The sequence below is a fragment of the Papio anubis genome, chromosome 19, assembly GCF_008728515.1.
Source record: "Papio anubis isolate 15944 chromosome 19, Panubis1.0, whole genome shotgun sequence".
Classification (NCBI taxonomy): Eukaryota; Metazoa; Chordata; class Mammalia; order Primates; family Cercopithecidae; genus Papio; species Papio anubis.
In genome coordinates, this window is record NC_044994.1 from 10,738,160 (window position 1) to 10,761,737 (window position 23,578).

The 23,578-nt window shown below is 36.7% G+C and overlaps 1 protein-coding gene and 1 non-coding gene across 5 annotated transcripts in view; one reads left to right on the top strand and one right to left on the bottom strand.

The window, feature by feature from the left end:
- The window catches only part of METTL4 (methyltransferase like 4), a 61,527-nt gene that overhangs the window by 2,857 nt on the left and 35,092 nt on the right, over positions 1–23,578 (top strand). For 3 of the 4 annotated variants that reach the window (XM_031658728.1, XM_031658729.1, XM_031658730.1), the window contains exons 2-8: positions 1,006–1,829; positions 4,523–4,585; positions 12,023–12,392; positions 14,343–14,412; positions 19,182–19,356; positions 21,911–22,017; positions 22,377–22,468. In XM_031658728.1, coding sequence (XP_031514588.1) covers positions 1,434–1,829; positions 4,523–4,585; positions 12,023–12,392; positions 14,343–14,412; positions 19,182–19,356; positions 21,911–22,017; positions 22,377–22,468 — 1,273 coding nt within the window. In that variant the 5' untranslated portion in view covers positions 1,006–1,433. The remainder of the gene's footprint in view (positions 1–1,005; positions 1,830–4,522; positions 4,586–12,022; positions 12,393–14,342; positions 14,413–19,181; positions 19,357–21,910; positions 22,018–22,376; positions 22,469–23,578) is intronic. The other variant, XM_031658731.1, reaches the window with a different exon arrangement.
- LOC116271554 lies at positions 11,561–11,695 on the bottom strand. The gene has a single exon (XR_004180177.1). It is a non-coding gene; the product is annotated as a small nucleolar RNA U109 (small nucleolar RNA).

Sequence of the window (23,578 nt, forward strand, 5' to 3'; positions counted from 1 at the left end):
AGCCTCCCGAGTAGCTGGGATTACAGGCGCGTGCCACCACGCCTAGCTAATTTTTGTACTGTGAGTAGAGACGGGGTTTCACCATGTTGGCCAGGCTGGTCTCAAACTCCCAGCTTCAGGCCATCCGCCCGCCCTGGCCTCCCAAAGTGCTGGGATTACAGGTGTGAGCCACCATGCCTGGCCACCCCTTTCTAACCTTCTTCAGGTTCTTCCAACAGTTGGAAATTGAGAGGTACTCCTACTCCTGAGCCTGTGGTGGCTGCCATCATGTGTCACTGTCACTCTTAGGCTGGCCCTTTCTTCCCTCTAATTCATTTCTGACACTATTTATATCTCGAGATAGTGTCACATCTCCCAGATTCATTGTATAGACATGAGTAATTACATCATTGGTCAGTGGTGATCAACTCAGCCTTCATCCCCACACTTGGTAAGGCTGCAGGGGCTGTGAGCCAGGAACTGTGGATGAATACCAATGTACATCATAATACATAATATCACTTATGGAGTTAGAAATTTGAATCTAAATGCTATGATTATTAGTGCCATTAGTCACTCATTTATTTATTATTCTGTCCCCTCTTAAGTTCTCCACTGCACTGGATTTAGAAAGCAATATTTAGAATTCTAATCCATCTTTTGAACAAAAGTTGGTTCTGAGAAACCTAGTTACCCAAATGATATTGCTCAGAACCTATTACAGATCTGGACTCTTAACCTTGCAGTTTTGGTAGGGTTTAATGCTTCTGATGTGCTGTTAAAATTGCATTTTCTCTGACTAGAACAATTTTTTCTTTTAACCTTATTACTCCATCGGTAGTAGTGATTAAGCAGGGCAGCTGATACTGGAGAATGGGCTGACTTATTATGACAAGTGTAGTTTGAAAAAACGAGGGATTACCTGCTAACAGCACCTTCTGAAATTCTGTGCCCCTCTCTAGATAGGTTTATCTCATTAAAACGGGTGAATTCACGTAGCTAATATAGTGTTCTTTGCTTTTACAGAATACTTTGTCCTTTTAAGGATTCAGTGACTTCGTGACTTGGAGGATAGTGGCTAGACCCAAGGACCAAAGCAAGAAGTCGTGGGGGGCCCAGAAAGACAGGAGGATCACATTGAGATTCCAGACATAAGATCAGGTTTTAACCCCTTTTGGCCAAATTTAGGCTGAAAATGTTGAATTATCAACTCTGAAGTTAAAAAGAAAGTTTATATTAAAACATTGCAATTTTCCTTAGAATTTCTGTATATATTAACATATCATGAATGCTAAATTCTCTTCAATGTGCATGTCAGGTTTATGTACTTGTACATCACATCTGTGTGTATGAAGTGTATGTTTATTGAAATACAAGACATTTAAGAAGCTGATCTGGGAAGTTGGATTTTACTTCTAGTTCCTAATTCCCAGAGGCTTTTTTAAAGGAAGGGAATGTCTGTGGTTCACCAGTTGTCAGCTGGGTGGTTACTGGATCATCTTTCTTTTATCAACAAGATAAACTATCAACTTCACCAGCATCATGAACCTTGTTGCAGTAAAAATGAGTTCACTACTTCTGTTCACTTTGAGTCTCTTCAAATGGATTCCCTGTCCTCTTCTGGAGCCTGTGCTGCATTTATTGCTTCTGACCCTACCACTAAGCCAGAGAATGGTGATGGAGGAAATTATGAAATGTTCACACAAAAATTTGTTTTTCGACCTGAACTGTTTGATGTCACCAAACCTTATATAACTCCAGCTGTTCACAAAGAATGCCAGCAAAGTAATGAAAAGGAAGATCTGATGAATGGTGTTAAAAAAGAAATCTCCATTTCTATTATTGGGAAGGTAGAAAGTTTAAAGAAATACTTATTTTTCTGCAGAAAACATAATTGAGATTTATCATCTAAATGTCTTAAATATCTGATGATTCATTAAGTATGAAGAAGAATCAATAAAACCCAAGAAGGCTTTAGCATATCCAAAATAATCTGTAGCTTTTTTCTAGCTTCAACTATTCTTAGAAGACCAAATTGCGTAGCATTTCAAAAATAAGCAAAGTTGTCTGGGAAGTGAATTCTCTGTAAATTAAGCAAAGAAAATAAACCCAGACAGAAAAAAAAAAAAAAAAAAAAAACCAAACAAAAAACTCCCAAAAAATCCTTTTCTTGATTAGGCATTTGTATTAATGAATATGTTCACAACTGTTTTTGCTTTAAAAAAAAAAGTTTTTCTGCAAAATTTCTAAGCCGTAAGTGGTTTTTTGGAGGTTTTTAGAGAGCTATCCCTTGGAGATAATGTAATAAAAGTTTGTAAGAAGGGTGATTGTTTTAAAAGTTTCTAGTGATACAAGTAGAAAGCTCCTGTGGTAAATATACCCGTTTGTAAAGTATATGTATTTGTATATTCACACTGGTGTAGTCTTTTAGTAGAGTTTTGAGAATGCCATACAGGATCAAATTAATTATGCTTTAATACTTTTTATATCTTTCAGGAGTTTAGAGGTGATTTTACAAAGTCCGTTTTAGGTAGATGATAATCAGGATTTTCTTTTTTTAAATTTTTATTATTATACTTTATGTTCTAGGGTACATGTGCATTTTCTTTTTTAGTGATAGGATTAACATTCATTACTCACGGACCAAACATTTGAGCTCTTTCTATGTGCCATTGTATGCAGAGTGATGAAACAAGATAAACATAATCCCTCCCTCATGGATCTTATAATTAGGTGGAGAAGAAAGATATTAAATATGAAAGTTTGTTGAGAATTAGAATAAGGGAAGTAATAAGGAAAATACGTTTTCCGAAGTAGAACTTTTTAATGTTGTGACTTTTGTGCATATTTTTCTTTTTTTAATTTTAATTTTTAACTTTTAAGTTCACAGGTACATGTATAGGGTTGTTATATAGATAAACTTGTGTCATGGGGGTTTGTTGTACAAATTATTTCATCACCCAGGTATTAAGCCTAGTACCCATTAGTTATTTGTCCTGATCCTTCCCCTCCTCCCATCCTCTGACCTTCACCCTCCAGTAGGCCCCAGTGTCTGTTGTTCCCCTCTATGTGCTCATGTGTTGATCCCCCCTTTTTTTTTTTTTTGAGATGGAGTCTTGCTCCCAGGCTGGAGTGCAGTGGTGTGATCTTGGTTCACTGAAACCTCTGCCTACCAGGTTCAAGCAATTCTCCTCTCTCAGCCTCCCGAGTAGCTGGGATTACATGCGTCTACCACCATACCTGGCCAATTTTTTGTATTTTTAGTAGACACCTTGTTGGCCAGGCTGGTCTTGAACTCTTGATCTCTGGTGATCCACCTGCCTCGGCCTCCCAAAATGCTGAGATTATAGGCATGAGCCACCAGGCCCAGCCCCCTTTTTTCTTCCGTCAAATATTTATTGGTCATCTACTGTGTGTCATGCACAGAAAAGAAAATATTTAGTGTTGCCTGAGGTCTTAGTAAAATAGCATGTTGTAATATAAGTAATTCAGATAATAACAAGCCTTTGTAAAGGACTTTATAGTTTGCAGGGTATGTGCATTAATTTTTAATGTTTAATCTCTTAGGCTGGGTAAATTTCTCATAACATGGAAAAAGAATAGATGAGCCTATGTAATGTAATCTTGATGACACTGTCTGATATGCTAAAGCAAATTATACAATACTAACTCAATTTATGTAGCCAACAAACATTTATTGTTAGCTTGCTAAGACTTTGACACAAGGTAAACACTGGGGTTTCAGCAGTAAAAAGTACAAAGTCCTTACTCTATATTGCATGGCCTTATGTGTTCTTTTCTATGGAATTGTTAGATATAGAACAGTGTTAATATAAATCTGATTCATACCTAACCCTCAGATCAGTCATAAGGTGCATTGGAATTTCTTTTGATGATAGCATCTGGCTAGTTCCTCTCCTCAGAAATGAAGGAAATTGAGAATAATTATACCATATATAAAGAGATAGATGGCACTAGTAACTTCATACAGTGTCATAGTTTCCTTGTATTTCATGGGCGCTGATGCTACACTTTATCATGTGGAACTAGTTCTTTTTTTTTTTGAGACGGAGTCTCACACGCTATTCTCCTGCCTTAGCCTCCCAAGTAGCTGGGACTACAGGCGCCTAACACCACGCCTGGCTAAATTTTTTTTTGTATTTTTAGTAGAGACGGGGTTTCACCATGTTAGCTGGGATGGTGTTGATCTCTTGACCTTGTGATCCGCCCACCTCGGCCTCCCAAAATGCTGGGATTACAGGTGTGAGACACCGTGCCTGGCCGGAACTACTACTTATTAATAGCAGATAAAGCTGAGGTGACATTTTACAATCCATTTTGTTTATGTCGTTGTTTTTAATTTACTTTGGGAAAACTTACCCCCTCAGTCTATACCCTTTGCATTGATTTTGACCTCAGTAGACAATTATTACTATTATTAATTATTATTAGACTGAGATATAAGACATAAATAATGTTATAATGATAAAGCAAAATATTAACGGCACCATAACTTTTCCTCTATAATTGATCTACCCTTTAGAAGCGTAAAAGATGTGTTGTTTTCAATCAAGGTGAATTGGATGCGATGGAATACCATACAAAGGTAAGTGTAAAATGTTCATTGATCACATTGGAATATTAATATGAAGTAGTAGAGAATAAATGAACAACATAAATAAGGATTTTTTTTCAAAATCAAGCAATCATTTTGATCAGGCTTGGCACTTAATATATTTATTGTTAATTTTATAGTGATGAACAGTTTAAACCAGTTTTGTCTTTTTTTTTTTTTTTTTTTTTGGGACAGTCTCATTCTGTTGCCCAGGCTGGGGTGGAGTGGTCGTGGTGCAATCTCAGCTCACTGTAGCCTCCTCCTCCCGGGATCAAGCAATCTCATGCCTTGGCCTCCTGAGTAGCTGGGATTATAGGCATGTGCCACCATGCCCTGCTAATTTTTTGTATTTTTAGTGGAGATGGTGTTTCACTGTGTTGGCCAGGCTGGTCTCGAACTCCTGAGCTCAGGCAGTCTGCCAGCCTCAGCCTCCCAAAGTGCTAGGATTTTACAGGAGTGAGCGACTATGTCTAGCCTAAACCAGTTTTTTTTTTTTTTTTTTTTTTTTACGGAGTCTCGCTCTGTCGCCCCGGCTGGAGTGCAATGGCGCGATCTCAGCTCACTGCAAGGTCCGCCTCCCGGGTTCCCGCCATTCTCCTGCCTCAGCCTCCCGAGTAGCTGGGACTACAGGCGCCCACAACCGCGCCCGGCTAATTTTTTGTATTTTTAGTAGAGACGGGGTTTCACCGTGGTCTCGATTTCCTGACCTTGTGATCCGCCCGCCTCGGCCTCCCAAAGTGCTGGGATTACAGGCGTGAGCCACCGCGCCCGGCCGCCTAAACCAGTTTTTATTGAAACTTCATGTACTTCTATTAGTTTAAATATTTAACAAAGTAAACTTATGCTATATTGGTTAAGTTTAGAGATTTTAGATATTATAAAATCCTATTGTCTATAATATAAACAACATATAGACAATGTAATGAAACAATTTAATATAAACAATATAATAAAACCATATATTAAGATAGTGGCAGAAGAGAGCATGAGTAATGTGAAGGATATGTTTCTAGAACTTAGCGATAAATGAGATCAGATAGTTAAAGAAATGAGAAGAAACAGAATGAACACAAATATTTTAAGCTTAATTTTTTTTTTTTTTTCCGTGGGGCACCAGGCTGGTCTGGAACTGCTGACCTCATGATCCACCCACCTCGGCCTCCCAAAGTGCTGGGATTACAGGCATGAGCCACTGTGCCCGGCCTCTACTGGATTTTATTTGCTAATATTTTATTTGGGACAGTCATAAGAGAGATTGGTCTGATATATTTACTTCTTTGGTCTTATATATAATTATATATGTAAATATGTAGGATGTTTGCACACTGGAGAACTTATTAGCCCTCTCGTGTTGAAAGCTAGAAGTTTTCCTTCTTTTTACTTTCCAATTTTCTGGAGCAATAGAAAAAGAATTGGGATAATTTATTCTTTAAAAGTTTGATAAAGTTTGATAGAACCCCGCTTTGTAACCATCTCAGTGTGTTGCTTTTTGTGGTGGATACTTTTTTGGCAGCTTTCCTTTTTTTCTCTTTTCTTTTTTCTTTATTTATTGATAGAAGAATTTAATGGTGAGGCTTTTTCTCTGGGCACTGCTTTAGCAACATTCTGTAAGTTCTGATGTGTTGTGTTTTAATTGTCATGCGGGAAGGTTTTTAGAAACAAAATCAGGTTTTTTTTTTTTTTTTTTTTTTTTTTTTTGAGACGGAGTCTCGCTCTGTCGCCCAGGCTGGAGTGCAGTGGCCGGATCTCAGCTCACTGCAAGCTCCGCCTCCCGGGTTCACGCCATTCTCCGGCCTCAGCCTCCCCAAAATCAGGTTTTTAAATAGAGAACAGGATTTTCAGGTTTTTTGTTTCTGTTGATGTCAGTTTTCACAAGTTTTATTTTCTAAGAAGTGCGTCCATTTCAGGCCAGACATGGTGGTTCATGCCTGTAATCGCAGCACTTTGGGAGGCCAAGGCAGGCGGATCACTTGATGTTAGGAATTGGAGACCAGTCTGAACAACATGGTGAAATCCCATCTCTACTAAAAATATAAAAAAATTAGCCAGGTGCAGTGGTGGGCTCCTATAATCCCAGCTACTCGGGAGGCTGAGGGAGGAGAATTGTTGGAACCTGGGAGACGGAGATTGCAGTGAGCCGAGATAGTGCCACTCCATTCTAGCCTGGCTGACAGAGAGACTCCCTCTCAAAAAAATAAAAAACAAAAAACAGAAATGTGCTCATTTCATCCTAGTTGTCAAATTTGTTAGCATGAAGTCGTGTTATCTTATGCTTGCTTTTAGTGTCTGTAGGATCTGTGGTGATAATAACTTTTTCATTGCTTTTATTGGTAATCTGTGTTTTTTTTTAAATAGGTAAAATATACATACAAAATTTACTGTTTTAACCATTTTTAGATGTACAATTTAGTGGTACCAAGTACATTCAGAGTGTCATGCCATCATTACCACATCCATCTTCAGAACGTGTTCATCATTCCAAACTGAAACTATACATTAAATAGTAACTCCCCACTCCCCCTTCCTTTGCTGCCTAGTAGCTAGTATTCTACTTTCTGCCTCTGTGAATTTGCCTGCACCTCATATAAGTGAAATCACATAATACTTGTCCTTTTGCATCTGACTGATTTCGCTGTGTCTTCAAGGTTTGTCCATGTAGCATATATCAGAATTTCCTTCCTTTTTAAGGCTGAAAAATATTCCATTTTATGTAAATATTACACTTTGTTTATCCATTTGTTTATGGACTTTTGGGTAGTTTCTACCTTTGGCTATTGTGAATAATGCTTCTCTGAAAATGGGTGTACAGATATCTATTCCAGTTCTTGCTTTTAATTCTTTTGGATATATACCCAGAAGTGGAATTGCTGGATTTTATCGTAATTCTGTGATTAAGTTTTGGAGGAACCACCACGCAGCCTTCCACAGTGGATCTATCATTTCACATTCCTACCAGCAATACTCAAGGGCTCCAGTTTCTCCACATCCCTGCCAACACTGAATAGCTATTCTAGTAGGTGTGGAGTAGTATTTCATTGTGGTTTTGATTTATATTTACCTAATGGTTAGTAATGTTGAGCATCTTTTTATGTGCTTGTTGGCCATTTGTATATTTTCTTGAGAGAAATGTCTGTTCATATCCTTTGTTCATTTTACAGTTGGGCTGTTTGTTTTTTTTCTTGTTGAATTTTAGAAGTTCTTTATATATTCTGGATGTTAACCCTGTATCAGATATATGATTTACAAATATTGAAAGAACCAGCTTTTAATTTAGTTAATTTTCCTTACTATCTCTGTGTTTTCCATTTTATTGATTTCTGTTTTTTAATTATTTCTTTTGGTTTACTTTGCTCTTCTTTTTCTTTTTTTTTTTTCTTTTTTTTTTTTTGAGACGGAGTCTCGCTCTGTCGCCCAGGCTGGAGTGCAGTGGCCGGATCTCAGCTCACTGCAAGCTCCGCCTCCCGGGTTCCCGCCATTCTCCTGCCTCAGCCTCCCGAGTAGCTGGGACCACAGGCGCCGCCACCACGCCCGGCTAGTTTTTTGTATTTTTTTTTAGTAGAGACGGGGTTTCACCGTGTTAGCCAGGATGGTCTCGATCTCCTGACCTCGTGATCCACCCGTTTCGGCCTCCCAAAGTGCTAGGATTACAGGCTTGAGCCACCGCGCCCGGCTGCTCTTCTTTTTCTAACTTTTTTAATTTTTAATTTTCTTGGGTATTTTCTTAAAGTGGAATATGTCAGTTAACTTATATATTTTTTTGTTTTCTAACTTAAGCACTTGAAGCTGTAAGTTTTCCTCTAAATCACTGCTTTGGTTGCCTTCCACCTATTTTGATATTTTGTATTTTCACTTTGATTCAATAAAAAGTATTTTCTGATTGTCCTTATTATTTCATCTTTGACCTATATGAATTATTTAGAATTGTTCCATTTCATTTCCAGATAATGAGTTTATCTCAGTGTCTTCTTGTTCTTGATTTCTAATTGAAATCCAATGGGGCATAGAGCATACTCTTAGGATTTCAGTCCTTTTACATTTATCGAACCTCGTTTTATGGCCCAGCATATGAGTTATCTTTGTGCCTGTATTATATGCTTTTGGGAACAATATGTATTGTCTATACATATTCTTTCCAAAAATTGTTAGATGCAGTGTTCTATGAATGTCAGATGCAGTGTTAAATGCATTGTTCTATGAATGTCAGATAAAGTTAGTTGATAGTGTTTTTCAGGACTTCTGTGTCTTGAGAGATTTTTGCATTAATTAATCTCTCACTTGCTGGGTAGCTTTTGAAGGTTGGTTTAGAATAGTATTTAAGGCTAATTATGCCCCTATACAGATGCAAGATCCATCTAATTACCTAATACCTCTGTCAAGAACTGTGAAGTGTCTGAAATTTTACCCTATTTGGAAGCTAACAAGTTAGCTTGCCTTAGTTTCATGGATGCTAGCAGAAGATAGGAGACTCCTAGGTCGGGGACAAAGGACTTTATTGCTTCTGGCACAGCATGTGCTTTATGCTCACAGGCTCCCTTTGCGCCCCATATCCCATGAGGACGATGGCAGTCAACCTAGTTGGATGCTGTGCATGCAGTTGGTTTGCTATGCATGCAGCGATTCTTTGATTCACAGCTAAGGGATCCCAAGCTTAAGGAACTCTCGTCTTTTAAGTGGGTTGTGAACAAACCTGTCCGACTTTTTGCCTCAGAGGGAGACTTTATTAACCTGGACAGCATACAAGTCTGTCCTCTGCCTTGGGGAGACACCACTCCATCTTCCATGTTGTATACATATCCTTGGAAATTTTTTCTGGAACAAAAGCTGTCAGTGCCTCTGCTCAGAGATTCAGGATGAATTGTCTCCCAATTGCCCTGTGAATCATGAGGTGTTCCCATCTGAGTGGTAGAAACAGGCATTATTGTTGGCCCTAGGGAGCATCAGACACTTTTAAAAACTTTTTTTTTTTTTTGAGACGGAGCCTGGCTCTCTCGTCCAGGCTGGAGTGCAGTGGCCGGATCTCAGCTCACTGCAAGCTCCGCCTCCCGGGTTCCCGCCATTCTCCTGCCTCAGCCTCCTGAGTAGCTGGGACTACAGGCGCCCGCCACCTTGCCCGGCTAGTTTTTTGTATTTTTTAGTAGAGACGGGGTTTCACCGTGTTAGTATTTTTAAAATTTTTGGGGTACTCCTTTTCCCAGCTTCTGATAGTTCCTTCACACACTTGTACTGATCAGTACATAGGTGAATTTTTCTAGTGTGCCTACCTGCAGATCTCGAGTTCTCTCTCTGTGGAGCTCTTTCCTCTCTGATAGTCTGTCCTGTAAACTAGTAACTGTACTCTCATTTCCATCTCCTCAGCTGAGGGATTCTTCCAGACTCTGCTCAGATTCTTCCTTTCTGTGGCCTGAATGCTCTCTCCAGGCAATTTGCTGGGGCTATCGATTTCTTTCCCATCGCTTAGGGCTACTGCCCTTCCTTACCTAATGTTTTAAAAGCTCTTGTTACTGTTTCTCTTTGTTATTCCAGCCAGTGGAAGTCTCTGGCAACATTTCTCTTTATCACTGTTTCTTTTAGCAATTTGATTAGGATGTTACATAGTACAGATTCCTCCTCCTCCTTTTCTCCTTCCTCCTCCCCTTACCGCCACCTCCTCCTCTCCTTCTTCAGCAAATTTGGACATTTTCAGCCATTATTTCCTCAAACAGTTTTTCTGTCTTCATTTTGGACACATTTGGTCCTTTTTTTAATGTCTCTATGTCACTTCTTTCTATGCTCATTTCCTTTACATCTTTGTACATATGAATATAGTATAAATACTTTAATATCCTTTTCTACTTTTATTCCCAATATATTTATTTGGATTGCAAGTAAACCTACCTGAACTTTTCTACTAATTTTATCATCTGTGTCATTCCTATGTGTTTCCATTTGGTGATTTTTTTCCGTTTATAATAAATTTTTCTGCTTCTTTACATTCCTGGTAATTTTAATTTTTTTGTAAGATATTTCTACTTTAGCTTTTTGGGTAGTTCATATTTTTGTATTCCTGTAAATATTCTTGAGCTTTGTTCTCAGAAAACGTTTCTTTGCAACTGGGTGATCTTTCTGAGACTCTCTGTGAGCTTATTTATTTAGTTATGATCAGAGCAGACTTTGGTCTAGAGCTATTTTTTTTTTTTCTTCCAATTGCCAAGGCAATACCCTTGTGAATTGTCTCTCTGATGTTCTGTTATGAGGTTTTCCATTTTGACGTTGGGGAGCACTAACTATTCTCAGCCCTGGGTGAGCCCTGGGCATTGTTTCCTCTAGTCGTTTCTTCTGGTTCTTCCTTCCTTGGTGCTTGGTAGTTTCATCCCATGCATGTGTTGATCGTGAGTGGGCTGGAATTTTGGGCAGATCGCCTGCAGCTCTTAGGAGCTCTGTCTGTGCTCTCTCCTCTCTGACACCTTCCTTGGCCTTTCTAGACTCCAAGCTCCATCTCCTCAACTCAGAGAGACTGTTGGACTCTGCATGTGTCTTCCCTGTGCCTGGGAACTTTCTGAAGGCAGTAAGCTGGAGCAGTCCTTTGTTTTTGCTGTGTAGGGGCCACTGTTCTACACTGCATGGCATCCGAAGTCTGAAAGCCTTTTTTTTTTTTTTTTTTTTTTAAACCAACCAACCAACCAAACAAACATATCTTGTGCCTTTAAAAAAAGTAATTTCAGTTGAAAGGGTAAATCTGATCCATGATACTCCTTCTTGTCCAGAAGGGTAACTTGGGTTTTATTTTTTATAATTATTTTAGTTGTATTTTTACAAACCTTTGTTATATGTTTATTTTACAAAGTTATGTTTTTCTTTATAATTCAAGCTATGTTTTATGAAAGAAAAGATATGTTTATTTTAAAATTAGATAGCCAGAAAAATCTAAGATTAAATGTGTGATTTAAACTTAATTCTCTCTATAGATTATTATTATTATTATTTTTCTTATATAGGAGTAATATACTACCACTCAACCTCTATTGAAACGTTGGCGGCCCTGAGACCTCCTTTTGTAATTTAGCATGTGATGGATGTATTTCTGCCCCCAAAGGAATGAAGAGCAGATACTTCCTCATGCAATCCCTATAGATTAGAAATCCCATTTTCTTCTAGAAACATTCAAATTATCAAATTTACCTTATACATGTTTGAGGATATATTTTCTTATATATATTGTTTGGTTATTTAGTTGTCAGTGAATTTGTGAGGGTTGTTTCACTCTACAGTTGGAAAACAGCAGTTCAAAGGCGTGCTCACACATTCTTATCTTTTCATTGTAATACAGAATTATTTTACTGTAAGCGTTAAGGATATTGATTTCAATTTATAAACTCAGATATTCAAAGCGCAGTCAATGTTCTTTTTTAATGTCAATGTTCTTTTAATGTACTTAAAATTCTCTTTCAGATCAGGGAGCTGATTTTGGATGGATCTTTACAATTGATCCAGGAAGGTCTCAAAAGTGGTTTTCTTTATCAACTTTTTGAAAAACAGGACAAGTGTAGTAAGCCCATTACTTTACCACTTGACACCTGCAATTTGCCAGAATTATGTGAAATGGCAAAACATTTGCCTTCTCTGAATGAAATGGAACATCAGACATTGCAATTGGTGGAAGAGGATACATCTGTTACAGAACAGGATTTATTTTTGCGAGTTGTTGAAAACAACTCTAGCTTTACAAAAGTGATTACTTTAATGGGACAAAAATACCTGCTACCACCGAAAAGCAGTTTTCTTTTATCTGACATTTCTTGTATGCAACCACTTCTGAACTGTAAGTAATTCTTGTTTGTTGTTAGACAAATATAATTTTTCTGTGGGCTGAAAGTTAAGAGCTAGTCTGAAATTTGAATATGGGTCAGCATTTATGAGGATAGGGTAAACACTTTTCCTCGTGTTATTTCTCTCTTAGGTTTAATTTTAAGGTGCTGACTTTTGCTTTTTTTAAAAAAATAAATTTTTATTATGAATAAAGAGTCAAAAGCTTATTTCGAAGAGAACAAATATGGTTATTTCTCTGTACTTAGGAATTCAGTATGCAGTTGTGTTTAACCAAATCACTTTTTTTAACTTCTTCATAGCAAAGTAGAAACGCTTCAGTTATGAATATCGATTCCCGAATCATTCCTAGCCTTGTATATAGGATACATTTTAAGCTAGTGTTCAAGCTCATTGTCTAAAATTTCTTGAAACATTTTCCTGTACAAAGTTAAAAAATTTACATATTGAAGTCCATAGTCACACAGACCTGTATTTGGCTTTAGAGCCTGAAACTTATTTAACTGTGAGTCTTAGGGGTATTCATTTCACAAAACTGAGCCCTAGTCTCCTAATCTATAAAATGGACCTGATGATACCTGCTTCTTAGGGTCATTTTGAGGTATATTGATCAAATTGAGGTAGATTGGTCAAATTGAATTGAATTTCCTGTTTATTGTTATTGGGACTTTTTAAGCAAAATTTTAAGTTATTCGGCAACTACAACACAACTTACTAATGAAAAGCTTCTTTTAATTGCTATCAAGCCTTCTTACACATGAGTGGTTATCCGTGTAGCAGTGCCATAAATTCTTCAGAGTAAATGACAGGATAACAAATTAATGAGAAAACCATGCTATGCATGAACATTTTTTCTCTTCTTTTTGATCTTTGTTACTCTAATAGCTTACAAAGTGTCACTTCTTTATTTTAATTTGCATTCTTTTGATTCCTTATGAGATTGCACACATTTATAAAAACATAGCTATGTTTATAAAAGGGGGAGAAGGGACAGCTCTTCCTTACAGTATTGGAATTATTCCTTACATAATTGGAATTATTGATTCCAATGAATAAATTAATGGAATGATGGATCTAGAGAATTTCCATTTGACAAACACCATAAAAATTGGATGTCAAAATAGTGGGTGAAAAGATGAGACAGGCTATTTTCATGGTCTTAAAGTATCTCCTCCCAAGATACTTGTTAATTACAAGGGAAAAACTGGTGAAACTCAGCAGATAACACTTTAACCAAAGACTTTTTAACATCCTTTACCTCCTGATATGTTGCACTGATAGGGCATGGCAGGCATTACTTTGGTGGTTCTCTTGCCAAAAACAAATAACCTAAATTTAATCATGAGAAAATACTAGACCCAGATTGAGGGATATCCTATAAAATAATTGGTAGCATTTAAAAGTTTCAAAATCATGAAAGATGAAGAAAGACCGAGGAACTTTTTCAGGTTGGAGTAGAGTTAGGAGGGATGGCAGCTAAATGCAATGTTTGATCCTGGCTTTGATCCTGAGTCTGAAAAAGTACATTAGTAAATAATTGGGGAAGTTTTATTATGGTCAATATGTCAGTTATAAAGGGTGAAATTGTTTTAAAATAAAAAGTAAAAAAAATGACCTAGATTTCTTAGGACTATATTAATATGGCTGCCAAGATACATAGGTAATTCACAGATCATTAGGTTCAGCTTACTGAGCTATGGTCATCTGCAGGTAGTCTCTGTAAAAATTGCAGTAGGTGAAAATTATGATACAATGCTAGAGGTAAGGGAAACATCTAATATTTAATGATAAATTACTCTGTTTGAATAAATGCGATGTATACAGATCCTTTCAGTGCATTCCATTATATTCCATAGTTAAATCACTTGAGTTTTGAAGAACATGTTTAGTTTTTAAAGTGATCACATAGAGAAGGTATTTTCTGAAATTGTATCTTTGTTTTCAGATAGGAAAACATTTGATGTAATTGTGATAGATCCGCCATGGCAGAACAAATCAGTTAAAAGAAGTAATAGGTAAGTGGAAATGAATTAACTGTTAGAAATGCTTTCTAAAAAGCCTGTAGTCCTTTGTACATAATAGTTTAATATACTGTTGGTATTACTTCATGATATAGGTTATCTGAAACTCTTAAAATGCTTTCAATAGTTTTAACAGTTTAATTTCCTTAACTAGTTAATTCTCTTGAACTGTAACTATATATAAGTGTAACAATGTCAAAAGTAGTGCATTTATTAATCACCATAAGCAGTTCAGGGCTGTTTCTGTTAACACCAAAGGACAACATATCTGTCTTCTTTGGTATCAAATTCTGAAGTTTAGAAATATGTGCCAAAATATTTCTGGTTTTCCTTAATAATGTGTTATGAATGAATTTATCTAATTCATTCTTAAATTTGTTTTTATTTTTAATTTTTTAGTTTATGTTACATCTTAGGATGATATGTTCAATTAGTTACTAAGATGATATTTCCTTTCAATAGCATTAAACGTTTTTTTCCTTTCAATTCTTTTTTTTTTGAGATGGAGTCTCACTCTGTCGCCAGGCTGGAGTGCAGTGGTGTAATCTCGGCTTACTGGAACCACCACCTCCTAAGTTCAAGCCATTCTTCTGCGTCAGCCTCCCGAGTAGCTGGGACTACAGGCGCATACCACCATGCCTGGCTAATTTTTGTTTTTTCAGTAGATATGGGGTTTCACCATATTGGCCAGGCTGGTCTCGAACTCTTGACCTCATGACCTGTCTGCCTCAGCCTCCCAAAGTGACTGGGATTACAGGTGTGAGCTACCGCGCCTGGCCTTTTCCTTTCAATTTTAATGAATGTCTTCAGTTACATTTTCTCTCACTTTTCAGTTTTCTAGACTGAAAAATTCCAATTTCCTTGACTTAAACTTCATATGAAATTTCTTCTTCTCCACAGTGATCCTCACCTTTCTTATGCTTCTTATGAACTGTGCCAGTAGGATTTGTTTCTTTTGTTTTCTTTTTCTTCTTCTTCTTCTTCTTTTTTTTTTTTTTTTTTTTTTTGAGATAGGGCCTCACTCTGTTGCCCATGCTGGAATGCAGTGATGCAATCACAGCTCACTACAGCCTCAAACTTCTGGTTCAAATGTGCCTGCTGCCTCAGCCTCCTGAGTAGCTGGGACTGCAGGTGCATGCCACTACACTCGGCTATTTAAAACATTTTTTTTGTAGAGACAGTGTCTTGCTATGTTGCCCAGGTTGGTCTTGAACTCCTAGTCTCAAACGATCCTCCTGCCTCAGCCTCCCATAGTGCTGAGACTACACATGTGAGCCATCATGCCTGGCCAGATTTGTTTCTTTTAAAGTTGCAAGAATCATACAAAGAATTCATGTATCTCTTTTCTGTGTGTGTAGATATCTATATCTTTATATAATTTTTTTGTGAGTTACTTGAGAATGGATTAAGAGAAAGGGAAAGTTACCCTTGAATATTTCAGTATGTATTTCCTAAAAACAAAGATAATTGTCTTACATAACGTCATTATCAAAATAGGTAATCAACATTGATAAATATTATGTACAGATATTTTTCAGGTTACGCTGATTGTCCCAGGAATGTTCTTTGTAGCAAATAAAATTCTGGATTATACATGTTCAGTTGTCATATTTCTTTAGTATCTTTTAACTCTCTTTCTTTGGCTGATTTTAATTTGTATCCTTACCCTTGAGAAATTGTAACTGAATATAAAAGCTTTCAGTAAGTTTTGTTCGTTTAGCAAATTTTTGATTCTGTGGGTTGCTTTGGAAACTACCTTAACTTGTAGTTGGTTTTTGAAGTGAGGTGTCTTGAGGACTGGGCCTTCAAACTTTGCAGTTTGGCTAACTCTGGGCAATACATTTTTATTAATAGTTCTCTTGGATGTGTACCTAGGAGTAGAATTACTGCACCATGTAATTCTATCTTTAAGTTTTTGAGGAGCTATCAAACTATTTTCTACAGTGCCTGCAGCGTTTTGTATTCTCACCAGCAATGAGGGGTCTAGTTTTTCTACATTCTCACCATTTTCTTTTTGTTTTTTGCATACTTTCCATTGCATCACATTAATATGCATGTTTTAGAATTTGCTCAGTGATTTCCATGAAATTAGAGCTAGAAGAGGCGATATGAATATTGCCTCTTTCTCCACACAAATCAACCCAATTAAATTAAGGCAATCAAGGAATCTGCAGTTATTGAAACCATGTAACTTCAGATGTTTGACCTGACATTCTTCATACTGTAGCAAAATTAGTTCTTTCATCACTTTGATTATGAAGAGTACTTGTTTAGATGGCAGGAAACGTGGGTGCTTGAGATCTGAATTCTTTTGCTCTTTTTTTTTTTTTGAGACAGAGTTTCGCTCTTGTCACCCAGGCTGGAGTGCAGTGGTTTGATCTCAGCTCATTGCAACCTCCACCTCCTGGGTTCAGGTGATTCTCCTGCCTTAGCCTCCTGAGTAGCTGGGATTACAGGTGTCCACCACCACACCCGGCTAATTTTTGTCTTTTTTTTAGTAGAGATGGGGTTTCACCATGTTGGCCAGGCTAATCTCAAACTTCTGATCTCAGGTGATCCACCTGCCTTGGCCTCCCAAAGTGTTAAGATTACAGGCGTGAGCTACCACGCCCTACTCTATTTGTTTTAAGAAGTATTTATTGATTGTTCCTGACATACAGTTGTCACATGCTAGAGCTGGATTCCAATGTTTGTTGCATTTGGCCATTGGGAAGTCATTTACGTTTTTCAGGGTAGGCATAATGGTAAAAGTCTCATTGGAGTCAACTAAGGAATAAAATAAAGGAGAGAAAGTAGAAGGATTTGCATGCAAGTCATTAGCTTAGTTGTAGATGGAAGGAGACAGAATTGAGGGAATTTCTCTTCTGTATACTCTGTCCCCTTCTTTCTCCTCTCCTCCCCTCCGCACCTTTTCCTCTCCTTACTCTCTCTTCTCCTTTTCTCTGTTCTCCTTTTCTCATCTTCTTTTCAAATGAGATAGGATAATCATAGGTTGATGGTAAAGAACTACTAGAGAAGTTGAAAATACAGAAGGAGAGGATAATTGGTATTACAAGATACTAGTATATGGGAATAAGAGAATACAACTGGAGGGATAAGCTTTAATAGGTGAAATCATGCCATTTCCTTTAAAAGGAAATGTATGGAAATAGATAAGTAAAGGTATATAAAGGAGAGGGGTTAGGATTGGGTAGTTGAAGGAGGTTGGTGGCCTTGTTGTGGTGATGTATGAGAGAGTTTGGGTAAGGGATCTGAACGGGGTGAGGGTTTGTGGTACTTGACCAAGGATAAGTAAAGGAATTGCTGAGTAGTTTGAGATCCTGAGAGTGGATTTAATAAACTTTTAATATCCAGTTTGTCTGCATTTTCTTCACCTGATTTTCCCTATACAAACAAATTGAATAAAACTGTGATATTGATTTAAGATTGGAGGTTTGCGGAAACTGTGAGGTTGAAGGGTAAAGGGAGGATGGGAACTGAGAGTGCTAGTGAGAAGGCAATGAAGTGATTGGTGGTCCACAGGCACGAAGAGTAAGTGTGGTCAGGAATAAACTGCTAGATAAGGTCAAAGAGTAGGTGAGGCATAGGAAGTTATTGCCAGAGATTGATGTTTATGGTTTCAGAGAGGGAGCAAGTGTGAGTGATGACAGGGTCCAGGTTATGGCATTGGAGTGGATTATGGAAGTGGGATGAAGGCAGTTGTATTTGTTTAGGTGAAAAATAGTTGAAGTATGTACATTATATGAATTGTGCTTTGAAATTGTTTAGAATAATGGCCAGTTTTGTGTTGGTGAGGTACAGGGATCTCAGAGCTTAAGTCCTTATTGAATATGTTGAGGATGAAATGGATTCAATAAGCAACAGTAGAGGCTAACATAGCTGGATAGCATACCTCTCAAAGAGAAAGGGTTTTTTGCAAAGGTGGATGAGTTATACCCTAGAAACAGCAATGGGGGAGCCAGGAGAATAATGACTTCTCCCCTCCCTCTGAATGTTGGAGAAAGGGCCATATTCATTTGATTGAATATTGTAGAGCAAGTAGTATTTTTGCAGGACAAACTAGACATTATACTCTATGGCCAGGAGGTACAAGATTATAGATTTTGTTTTATACAGTGAAAACATGAGGGCTTCAGAGAACCCAGTGGAATTGACTGGGAAGGCAGAAAGCGAGATGATAGATTGGGGGTTTTAAATGCAGTGGGATGGAGATGAGGATGGGCGAGATGATAGATGACACAGGGAGTCAGCATTTTGTGCAGGGTTTGAGGATTCTAGGGCTAGGAGAAGCTTCATTGGAATAGATTGGCTTTAGCATTACCAATTTTGCAACACTGATTTGGTACCAGGTAAGGCTTGTAGGGTTTGACTTAGGTTATTGAGAGACTAGTTTCGAGACTCACTGTGACGGGGCTCCTGTGTAACACAGACTATGAGATCTAAACAACAATATTTGCTTAATTTTGAATTGGAGAAAAAGTATTGTAAATAGTAAAATTACTGAAATGTAATGCATTTAGAAGTGACTAAAAAAAAAAAATACAGCCTGACGTTTTTAAACTAGTAAAAAAAAAAAAGGTGATTTTTGACTTGTGTGTAATAATGGGTCCACTGGGTGGCACTGTGGCTTTATAGTTTGCTACACAAATAACTAGCAGTAAGAGCTTTGCATTTGTGGAGTCGGTGTTATGCATGTCTTCTCCCTGCTTATTTTTCTTTTTTTACAGTGAATTTTGCTCATCCTTTTTTCTGTTTATTTTTAGGTACAGTTATTTGTCACCCCTGCAAATAAAGCAAATACCTATCCCTAAATTGGCTGCTCCAAACTGTCTTCTTGTTACTTGGGTGACCAATAGACAGAAACACCTACGTTTTATAAAGGAAGAACTTTATCCCTCTTGGTCTGTGGAGGTAGTTGCTGAGTGGCACTGGGTAAAAGTAAGTTCAGAAGTTAGCTTGTTTGTTAATACAGCTTGATAGAAGTCATGTAAAGGTAGCATCTACTTTGTAATGCTCAACATGTCACTGCTCTACTCCTTCAACATGGGCTAAATCAGACTTTTGCTTTGCTGCTTAGCACTTTTATATTTTTATTCTCAAGGCTATTTTTTTTTTTTTTTGTATGTCTTTTTGTAATGGGGCCTCAAACTGCTGGCTTTGGGAAATCAGTCAGGAAGATATCAGGATGAAAATTTTAAAAGCTCTGATTATGTCTTGTTTAAAAAACAGCAAAAACTTAGGGAGGTTATATATCAGCAAACACAGAAATAGTCTTACCCTTCATCTTCTTCCCCTTTATATACTCACAATTTCAACCACCCTTTGTGATTTCTTTTTCTTATTTCGTGGGGGATGAGGGCAAGGAATAGCAAAGTAACCCATTGTAGAGGGGATGGGAAGATGCCAGAACCAAGAACCTTTTATGCTCTAAATCTTGTTAACTTATGTCCTCAGTGCCTTTTGTGCTGCTGTGCATATTTTTGAAAGAAATGATTCAAACTCTAGAATTGGTTGAATGATCTTTAATATCTCTGCATGCTACAAGATTACCAAAAAAATACAGAAAAATAAGGCATCAATTTAGAGTTCATCAGGCTTCCTTTTAAAGATACATTGACTATTTAGATGATCTATAAAAGCCTTCCTAAATTTTGAAAAGATAAGCCAAGCTATTATTTTAGTGTTTGATGTTTATATTGCAAGCATATTCATTTTTAACACAGTGGAGTTGTACTTTTTATGGGTTTGTGTATACTTTTTCATCTACTGGAATATCTTCTAAAAGCTGTGTACAGTAGTTCCTCCTTATCCTTGGGGGATACATTCCAGGACCCCTAATGGATACCTGAAACCATAGATGGTACTGAACCCCATATATGATTTTTTTTCTATAATACATACCTATGAGAAAGTTTATTTATAAATAGAGAGATAAACAATAATACCTAATAATAAAATAGAATATTATAGCAATATACTGTAAATGTTGTATAAATGTGGTCTCTCTCTCTCTCAAAATATCTTACTGTACTATATTTACCTATCTCTGGGCTGCGGTTGACCATGAGTACCTGAAACCCTGGAAAGTGAAACTGTGGATGTTATGGGACTTGACAAAGACTTACAGTTGTATCTTTGTTTTCATGCTGTACTTTGGTCTTAGTGTTGGTTAATTTGGTATAGGACCATGATAGGAGTATACTACCCCATTCCATCTTGCCTATTATGATAGTTCTTTTATAGTCAGAAACTGGGACCACAGTCAGGAGGAGGTCATCTTTTGAAATCAAACCCAGTAAAATGTTAATACATAAAAGTAAGATTATTAATCTGTAGTAGTAATCAGTTCTAAGAGATGGTATAATTCAAAACATAAATATCATCTATTATGTTATATGAAGCATTTATTAGGTAATTATACATATTGTTATGATAGGAGGAGTAATGTGCATTGAATATAAAGGCTACCCAACGTGCCAGTATTTATACGGCACTTTTTGTAGGAGATGCTGTGTCTGATTGGCCCTAGAGGAGATAAAAGACTTTTGATTACTGATTTGGTTGTTTAGGTACATTGCTATAGGATAAAGGGTTTCACAGATAGCAGTGTTCTGACAGTGAAAATATATATTCCCATGGTAAATTAATGAATTGATATTTTAAATTATTTTTGAGTTTGATTAGCTTAAATGAATCTTTGAGAGTATGATCATCCCAGGGTGAAATGATGAAATTGAATTTCTGAATTTATAATGCCCAGGGCCAGTCTCTGGACTAGGTATTGTCTATCAGCCACCCAGTTTCTATCCTTATTAATTTTGGCTTTGACAATGTTTAATGATACTATTTCCTATAACTAAAGGGAACTGTGTATTATGATCTACTTAGTCATATTGCTAATTCATTTATTAGTTCATTCATTAGTAATTCATTTATTAGTTCATTTGCATGAACTAATAAATTACTGATGTCATGGTTTCTAGGAATCAATTTCAGTTAAGAGTAGAGATTGTTTTACGTGCAAGATGATAATGAAGTTATATTTGAAATATTTATATGATATTTTTAAAAATCTCTTATAGAAGCAATGTCTAATATGATAGCCACTAACACGTGTGACACTTCAGCACTTGAAATGTGGCTAATCCAAACTGAAATGTACTGTTAAGTATAAACTATACTTTGGATTTCAGGCATAGTACAAAAGAAAGAATGTAACATATCTCAATAAGTTTTCTGAATTGATTACATATTGAAATGATAGTATATCAGGTATGTTAGATTGAATTAAATATGTAATTAAAATTGATTTCATTGCATTTTTTTTACTTCTTTAGGTGTTCCTGTTAGAAAATTTAAAATGATAAATGTGGCTCACATAATATTTGTACTGAACAGCACTAGCCTGGAGGTTTAATTTCTTTGGTGTGTGTGTGGAAGCTCTATAGTGATGGGAAAAAATAACCCTCTTTTGTTGGCTCCTTCCTATCAGATCACCAATTCAGGAGAGTTCGTGTTCCCATTAGATTCTCCACACAAAAAGCCTTATGAAGGTCTTATACTGGGGAGAGTTCAAGAAAAAACTGCTCTACCATTGAGGTAGGAAAGGCAATTTTTCAAAATTGTATACATGTATTAATTTTTACGCTTTAAATGATTATCTTAGTAATCTTTTTGAAATTTTTATGTTTTTGAAAATCTGAAAATGGCCCAGTGTAGAAAAGAATGGGTGGTATGGCACAGGAAACTTTATATTTTATCTAGTGTGTACTTGTCATTATTATGGAAAATGAAATGATAGGAATGTCTCAATACTTAAATTGTTAATTTCTTTCATTGATTGTAAAATTTGTTTTAAAATCAGATACAGAAAGAGAACAAAAATCAATGCAGCTGTGACTTATATATAAAAAATTGTTTTTAAAAATATAGTTTACTTTCTTGTTCTGTTTAATTAGGAATGCAGATGTAAACATGCTCCCCATTCCAGACCACAAATTAATTGTCAGCGTGCCCTGTACTCTTCACTCACATAAGCCACCGCTTGCTGGTATGTTTTTATAAAATAGAATTGTTACCACTTTTGTCAAATTTGAAAAAAAGAATACATTTAGTATTTAAATGGCCTACAGATTCGGAAATTAAGTCAGATGTGGGTTAATGAATATTCTAAAACTATTTCTCTATCTCTATAAAATAGAGAATAGATTAGTTTTGTGTTACTCAGCTTTTCCAGTTATACCATTTTTCAGATTCCCCTTGCTATCAGTTGCTTCCCATCACTGGGCTGACACAATGAATGCTGATGGGCATCTGAGAATGTAGTTCAGATAGACCCTTTATTTTACTACCGGGGCTCTATCTCTTGCTTGTCCTAAAACCAGGAACTCAGAATAGTAGTCAGAGAGATAGAAGTCCCTTGATATTTGGTTAGCGGCTCTCACTTTTACGTTTTTTTTAAAAGGTAGTGTTGCTTTTCTGGAACATTGACAGCTAATTGCTGCAGCCAGCAAATTCTCACTAGTCTTAATACTTTAGTATAATGTTTATCATTCAATGAAACTAAGCAGCAGGGAATAATGGGGAATTTGGCTTTAGAAATGGACTAACATGAGTTTGAATCCTGGCTCTGGGAGTTGGGCAAGTCACTCAGATATTTTTCTATATCAAAGTCCTCATTTAAAGAGGGAACAGTGATATTTAGTCTTCTAGAGTTGTGAGAATTAGTTATATTGAAAGTTCTGTAGCATGTGGTAGAAGCTCAATGAATGCTAAATTTTTCAAGTCAGAGTTTAAAAACATCAAAATGTAAAGTCCTTGAGAGATACTGAATTTAATATTCAAAGTTTATGTGAACAGATACTTCTCAAAAGAAGACATTTATGCAGCCAACAGACACATGAAAAAATGCTCATCATCACTAAGAAATGCAAATCAAAACCACAATGAGATACCATCTCACATCAGTTAGAATGGCAATCGTTAAAAAGTCAGGAAACAACAGGTGCTGGAGAGGATGTGGAGACACAGGAACACTTTCAAACTGTTGGTGGGACTCTAAACTAGTTCAACCATTGTGGAAGACAGTGTGGCGATTCCTCAAGGATCTAGAACTAGAATTACCATTTGACCCAGGCATCCCATTACTGGGTATATACCC